Source organism: Enhydra lutris, unplaced genomic scaffold, assembly GCF_002288905.1.
Source record: "Enhydra lutris kenyoni isolate GAN:26980312 unplaced genomic scaffold, ASM228890v2 scaffoldscaffold21, whole genome shotgun sequence".
In the NCBI taxonomy this organism is placed as follows: Eukaryota; Metazoa; Chordata; class Mammalia; order Carnivora; family Mustelidae; genus Enhydra; species Enhydra lutris.
Genome location: NW_019154105.1, coordinates 23,055,901 through 23,063,936, shown reverse-complemented (window position 1 = coordinate 23,063,936; position 8,036 = coordinate 23,055,901). Strand labels below are relative to the sequence as shown.

Genomic DNA, 8,036 nt, shown 5'->3' with positions numbered 1-8,036 from the left:
TTTATTTATTTATTTGTCAGAGAGAGAGAGGGGAGAGAGAGCGAGCACAGGCAGACAGAATGGCAGGCAGAGGCAGAGGGAGAAGCAGGTTCCCTGAGGAGCAAGGAACCCGATGTGGGACTCGATCCCAGGACGCTGGGATCATGACCTGAGCCGAAGGCAGCTGCTTAACCAACTGAGCCACCCAGGCGTCCCTAAAACAGCTCTTAATAAGGATGTCAGTGACTTCTCAATTGATAAATTAGAGGGACATTATTTCAAAGCTTATCCAGACCCCATGGTATTCAGCATTGTTGATGGCTTCCTCTTGGAAACTCATTCCTTCCTTCTGCCACATAACTCTCATGTAATTCTTCTTACCTGACATTCCTTCTTGTTCTCTTCTATTCGTATTATTTCTGGAGGATTCTATCTCCATGGCTTTAGGTACCATTTATATGTGGATGACTTCGAATTTATATATCCAGTTCAGGTGTCTTACATATCTAACTGCCACTGCACAACTCACATAGATGTGCTCTAAGCTACTCAAAGTTGGCACTGCCCAGACTGAGCTATTTTCCGTTACTCATCAGCCTTCCTAACCTGTTTTGTCCTGTGTTCTCTGTCTCAGTGAGTGCTATCCCCCTCTTGTGTTGTTGAAGCCAGAAGCCTGGGCATCATTCTTGATTCCTCTCTTCTGCCCCCATTATCTAATGAGCCACGAAGTTCTGAGGGTTCTGTCTTTTAAATATGTCAGATCTGGTCAGTTGTCTTTCCCCTCTGCCATAATTTCTAGTTGGGGCCACCACCGTCTCTTATCTAGATTACTTCTCCAGATTCCCAACTGGTTTGTGTGCTCCACGTTTCTTGGCGTTTCCATTCACCATCCATACTGTGGCCACAGTGATCTTTCAGAAATGAAAATCTGATCTAGCCAAACCCTTGTTAAAATCTTAGAATGATTCCTCAAAGCTCTATTGGTAAAGACCAGTCTCTTTTACCACTCACACTCCATGCTTCAGCTGCATTAGCCTTCTTTCATTCCTTGAGTAGCTTTCATTTTGAAGTCTTTTGTGCAAATTGTTTTTTATTTTTGAAAGACTACTTTCTCTGCCCCTCACTTCTTCACCCTTTCCTTTTGCCTGGTTTACTCCTATTTATTTATCCTTGAGGTCTCTGCCCAGCTCTGCGTTGGGGAAGTCTACCCTAACCTCTCAGGTCTTGGTTAGAACTGTCCATTCACTTTGTTCTTCCTTTTAATTGATTTCATCTTGTTTGCATCCCTCTAGTAGGTGATAATCTCCCTGAGGATACAGCCATCTCTTACCTTGTTGAAGGTTGTGTCTCCAGTGTCTGGGATATAGTAAATACATTCAACAAATATTTGCTGAATGGGCATGGCTGAGTGAATGAGTCTCTTTCGTGGATTCATTTTTTTCCACATGACTGTAATAGAGGTATTCCTTAATATCCTGCCTTCAGTCTTCCTTCTCTGTGGAAGCTCTCCGTGTTCTACCAACGACTTGCTAATGTTTCTCAGCCGCTTGGAATTTAGATCCCTTCTTTGAGCTTTATATTTACATCCAGTTGTTTACTGCAGGCATTTAAAGGGATAAATGATTCACAAGTTTACCTAAAGCTACCCCCTCATTTCTCTCACCTTCTCACCTTCTTGCTTCTCTTTGTGGCTGTGATAGTAATCTCTAATCTGTCATCAAAGCTAGATATCCCAGAGCTATTTTGGGTAGCTTTGTCTTTCTTACTCACTCCCAGCCACATGTCAGGATCAGTAATTCCAATCTGTTCAAGAAGCATTTATTAAATAATTTGCTTTGAACATGTATTAAATTTCGAATTGGAAGCCCTTAAGTTTTTACAGGCTATATAAGTTAGAATATAAAAACAAAAATACAACACACCTGTCTTTTAGATAAGATGTTGAGACTAATAGCAGAGGACCAGTGCACTCTTGATTTTTTAAATCCCCTGTTGTTCAAATTACTGTTGCTGCATAACTATCCTGAAATTTGGCTGCTTAAAAATTAATGTGTTCATGAATTTGGTGGGTCAGGAATTTGGATAGAGTGTAGTAGGAATGACTTGTTTGCTCCATGATGTCAGTGGTTCAGTGCAAAGACTCAAAGGTTGGGTTTTGACGACTAGGGCCTCTATGATCTAGAGTGTTTATTACTCATGTGTCTGGCACCTGGCTTCGCAGGACTCAAGAACCAGGATTGATAGGACCATCTGTGTGTCCTTTCTGTATGGTTTGGGCTTCCTTGTGCTATACAAGCCTTAGAGTAGTAGGACTTAACTAATGGCCACTCAGAGCTCCAGAAGCCCGTGTTTCAGTAAACAAGGTGGAATTGCATAGCTTTTTCTTACCTAGCTTTTTAAGTTATGTAGTGTGGCTTCAGCTGCTTTCTTTTAGTTACGGCAGTGCCAAAAACCCACCCAGATTTACCAGGAGGAAACATAGACCCCCCTATATCTTTTTTTTCCCCCCCAAAATTTTACTTATTTTTTTTGACAGAAACACAGCAAGAGAGGGAACACAAGAAGGGGAAGTGGGAGAGGGAGAAGCAGGCTCCCTGTGGAGCAGGGAGGCCAGTGTGGGGTTTGATCTCAGGACCCTGGGATCATGACCTGAGCCAAAGGCAGACGCTTAATAACCGGCCACCCAGGCACCCCTAAATCCCTATATCTTGATGGTAGGCATATCAAGTGACATTATGAAAGAGCATGTGAAATGGCAGATACAGTTGTGGCCATCTTTGGGAAATATGTCTGTCATACCTTTACCTTTATGAAATCTTGCTGTAATAAACCACTGTACCTTAAGGTATTGCCCAACTCTTGGAACCCTTCTCTGGCTTTACACCCTTACCCTAATCTTTCACTCCAGTCTCTGAGGAGCTTATTGATCAGAGGAGTGTATGCTTGCTCCTAGTTATCATTATAGTTAGCTATTAATGAGAATTACATGGACTTTCCAGAGAAGATGGGATATTAACGAACTCATACAACTTACACTGAACCTTTGTAATGTATACTGGGAAAATGCGTATGTGATATAGATCTTTGTATACTTAGATGTGTACCTATGTCTCTTGTAATATATTAGTAATAATTAACTGAAAGTTCAGAAAAGTGGGGTGAAAGAATTGCTTTTTATTTAACAGTAAATATGTTTCTGCTACTTCAAATCATAGGAGTGAGATGTTAACGACTAGCATTTTATTGCACACGGGTATAATATTTTTGGTTTTTGCAGATATGCAATATGATGAAGATGATGATGAAATCACCCCAGACTTGTGGCAAGAAGCATGCTGGATTGTAATCAGGTAACTTTGGAGACCAAACTTAATAAGCCTTAAAGCACAATAACCTATAAAGGGATTTCCTGCTTATTCTGTTCTTAAAAATTAGATGTTTATATGAATATGCTACATGGGAGCTGGTTTCTCTATTTATATATTTAACTTGAACTTGTAAAGTATTTCAGACTTAAGTAAAGTTACACAAAGAATTCATATATACATTTCACTCAGGTTCCCTAGATGTTAGTTAACTTTACATATTTTCTTTGCCTTTCCCTTTCTCTGCATATTTTTTTCTGAGATATTTGAGAGTAAGTTACAGACTAAGAATATTCTTTTACATAATCATAAGTCATCAAAATCAGAAAATTGATATTAGTACAATAATTTAATCTACAGATCTAATCTACAGATCTTACCCAGATTTTGCCAGTTGTCCCACTAATGTTCATAGCAAGATACGTTTTTTTTCTGATCCTAGATCTAACCTAGAATTATATACTGCACTTAGTTTTCATGACCTACTTTTTATCGGCTGTAATTTAGAACAATCCCTCAGTCTTTTTTTTTTTTTGTTTTGACCTAGGAATTTTTGAAGAATCCAGGCCAGTTGCTTTTTAGAATGCCCCTCAGTTTGGGTTTTTCTGATGTTTCCTCATAATTAGATTCAAATGATTGCTTTTGGCAGCAGTGATGTTCTCTCTGCAGTCTGTCAGGAGGCACGTGATGCTGTTTTTTTCCATTACTGGTGTTAATTTGATTTTTTGGTTTTCTTATTATTTTAAATGGATAAAGTTACATTAGGTTGTATTTCAGCCCAAATTCCCATCCAGTTCTATGTGTAATTAAAATGTAACAAAACTCAGAAGCCTTACGTGTAGGTAAGAAAAACAACTTTTAAGTATTGAAGTAACATCCTGCTGTATTAGGATATAAAATGCTACCACAGTTGCTGTGTATATAGTAACATGATGATACCTCTTTGAGCCCCTTCATCTCCAAGATGCACATCCTCTTTATTGACATTTTCTTCCTTTTCAAAGAATATATGCTTCCAACATTGTACCAGTTGTATTTGGAGTAAAACTGAACCTTTTTGAACCTTGTTTTATTAAAAATGTATTGAGATTTTGGAATGTAAGTGTATATTTTTACTACTAAACATGGGCTATAAAAACTTTGCATTTTTTTTTTTTTTAAGATTTTATTTATTTATTTGACAGAGATAGAGAGCACAAGTAGGCAGAGTGGCAGGCAGTAGGAGAGGGACAAGCAGGCTCTCCGTGGAGCAGGGAGCCCGATGTGGGCCTCGATCCCAGGACCCTGGGATCATGACCTGAGCCGAAGGCAGCCTCTTAACCGACTGAGCCAACCAGGTGCCCTAAAAACTTTGTATTAAGACATTTGTATCTTCTATGATCTTTGAGTATTAGACACTAAGAGGCATCTGACTAGGAAAAAACAACTAGGTAGATATTCTGTGGGTATGCCTATATTCTACAATATCCAGGGAGAAAGAATATTTTGATCTTAAAAAAGAATTGTTTTCAGCATATGTGATTGGTTGTTCAAGGTAAACTATTGTGAATAGTTACACCATTTAGCATTTGTTACAAAATACTTGATTTTTTTTTTTTAAAGATTTTATTTATTTATTTGACAGACAGAGATCACAAGTAGGCAGAGAGGCAGGCAGAGAGAGAGGAAGGGAAGCAGGCTCCCTGCTAAGCAGAGAGCCCAATGCGGGACTCGATCCCAGGACCCTGGGATCATGACCTGAGCTGAAGGCAGCGGCCTAACCCACTGAGCCACCCAGGCGCCCCCAAAATACTTGATTTTTATATTTTAAATGACTATAGGTGCTTTGTTTATTGTGAGCTGATGCTTTGTTTTTTTTCACTTTTTAATATCAAATGATTTTTTCCCAAGCAGTGTGATTATGATGTTACTTAGTATTACCAGGGACTTCAGTAAGATGACTTCTGGTAAAATAATCCAGATAGTTATAAAATGAGATATTTATGTAGTTTAGGTATGTAAAGGGCAACTTTTTTTTTTTTTTTAAGATTTATTTATTCAAGAGAGTGTGCGTGTGTGCCCGCACTTGTGAGCAGGGGGAAGGGCAGAGGGAGAAGGAGAGAAGCAGACTCCTTGCTGAGCATGGAGCCCCACATGGAGCTCGATCCCAATACATTGAGATCATGACCAGAGCTGAAATCAGGAGTTGGGTGCTTAACTGACTGAGCCACCAGGCTCCCCAGGGATAACAGTCTAATGAAGCAGTATTATAATGATCTTGGGAAGTCTTCCTGGGGGAATGAATCTTATCCATAGTTTTGTGAAGGTTTTTTCATTGTTAATTATCTATAAAAACTATTGTTATTTTAATTACAGTGCCTTTTTCCATGTGTTTCTTACATATCAGTGGTGGACCCAAGTGGTTGTGAGAAATTTCTTTCCTGTTAGCTCAAAGTCTATACTGAAGGAAAGTGCCCTATCCATTCTTTAGGCTGTACCTTACGTAAGGATGATTGTGTGCTGTTCTTTGCCATAGGACCTAACTTCTAATATTGATGTCTATGATTGATTGAATCAGGGTGAGATCTTGACTCAAAGTCAGCCAGTTAATGGCCTGCTGGTGACCCGTGAAGTGACCTGGTGATGCCAGAATGGAAGACTGGTGATTAGTTGGGCTATGCATATTGCCTTAGAAAATTGATTTGAGCATAAGGGTAGTGGCCAGGGAAAGGGGAGCAGGAGCTAAGAAAGTGCCACAGGTACAAGATGGCAAGGGTTACAAGGTGAAGGAATTGAGACACAGGGGTGTGCCAGAGGGCCAGAGAGATAATCTCCAGAGGGCCAGAGAGATAATCCAGTCCTTAGGGTTGTGGTGGATCTCAGAGCCTTAGTTTTGCTGAAGCCCAGGTATACAGCTGTTCCTGGTTGGTGGTGAGGAGTGAGATTGCTCTTGTACTCACATCTTCTTGTACATTTATTATATATATTCTTCTTTCCCTCATGTGAATAAGTGTCTCTTCCTTGTAAATCATGTCTCTCTCTTTTAGATTCTTCATTCTTCTTTAGGGCTTCATTGTGATTTCTGTATCTACTGGTAACTCTCATCTGTTACCCATACTTCATTTTTTTTTTTCCAGATTTTATTTATTTATTTGACACAGAGAGCTCACAAGCAGGCAGAGGGGCAGGCAGAGAGGGGGAAGCAGGCTCCCCACTGAGCAGAGAGCCCGACTTGGGGCTTGATCCCAGGAGCCTGAGATCATGACCTGAGCTGAAAGCAGAGGCTTAACCCACTGAGCCACCCAGTTGCCCCAGCCATACTTCATTTTTATCATCAGTCATTTGCTGAGTATTTTCACTTGAATGACTTACTCTCGTCTCACCTTTAACATATACAAATTAGAGCTAATATTAAACCTAAAATTGAAGTTTTTCTATCTTCCATATTTTGGTCATGGGTATCATCTTCCCACTTATTCAAATTAGGGTTCTTTTATCTTTGACTACACATTTTCTTTAGTTTAAGACTTACTTCCTTTAGAGAGATCAAGTGAACACATGGGGAGGGGCAAAGGGAGAGAGAATTGTAAGCAGACTTCTCACTGAGCGCAGAGGCCCACATGGGGCTTGATCCCATCACCTTGAGATCACAACCCAAGTTGAAATGAAGAGTCAGATGCTTAACTAACTGTGCCACTCAAGTATCCACATTTTCTTTAGTTTGAAAAAAATGTTTCAAATGGGTTGGATGAAGGGCGCCTGGCTCGCTCAGTCAGAGGAGTGTATAGCTTTTGATCTTGGGGTCATGAGTTTGAGCCCCACGAGGGCCGTAGAAATCAAATAAATGAATGAATGAATAAATAAATAACTTAAAGAGGTTGGGTAAAACTTATCTATAAAGGACATTTATGGGGCGCCTGGGTGGCTCAGTGGGTTAAGCCGCTGCCTTCGGCTCAGGTCATGATCTCAGTGTCCTGGGATCGAGCCCCGCGTCGGGCTCTCTGCTCAGCGGGGAGCCTGCTTCCTCCTCTCTCTCTGCCTGCCTCTCTGCCTGCTTGTGATCTCTCTCTGTCAAATAAATAAATAAAATCTTTAAAAAAAAAAAGGGCATTTATATTAGTACTTCCTTATAGTTCTTTTGTTGTGCTTTAATTATTTTACCCATAAGTATAAGTCGTGTTACCCGAAGCCTAACAAGTTCTACAAAGAAGTATTCCTGGTCTCACCCTGATTTTGGATAACTCATCATATCTGTGTAATGATGGGCTGGTATTTAATGATTGATTATTTGTTGAATTTAATTAGAAGGAGGAAATATGCTAGAGAAATCACTGACTTATAACTGGTTATAAACTATTAATATTTTCCCAGTTCCTATTTTGATGAGAAGGGCTTGGTCAGACAACAGCTGGATTCTTTTGATGAGTTTATTCAGATGTCTGTTCAAAGAATTGTGGAAGATGCTCCACCTATAGACCTGCAAGCTGAAGCTCAGCATGCTAGTGGAGAAGTTGAAGAACCGGTAAGACGATTATTCTATTAAAGTAACGTATGTGAAAGGAGAGTTTTGTTTTGAAATTTCAGTCCTCCTCTTACCTGGTCTAAAGGTAAAAGAAAAGAAAGTTGGTGTTTTTAGCAGGGTATTTACAGCATCTTTTATCAGTTCCTAATTTATTCTTACTAATGAAGAGATACATTTTTGCAAGTAATCTG

The 8,036-nt window shown here is 39.7% G+C and overlaps 1 protein-coding gene across 2 annotated transcripts in view; it reads left to right on the top strand.

Moving 5' to 3' along the window:
* The window catches only part of LOC111149241 (RNA polymerase II subunit B), a 48,157-nt gene that overhangs the window by 3,367 nt on the left and 36,754 nt on the right, over positions 1-8,036 (top strand). The window contains exons 3-4 of one of the 2 annotated variants that reach the window (XM_022506198.1): positions 3,257-3,329; positions 7,695-7,845. In XM_022506198.1, coding sequence (XP_022361906.1) covers positions 3,257-3,329; positions 7,695-7,845 — 224 coding nt within the window. Of the gene's footprint in view, positions 1-3,256; positions 3,330-7,694; positions 7,846-8,036 lie in introns of those variants that run through there. The other variant, XM_022506199.1, reaches the window with a different exon arrangement.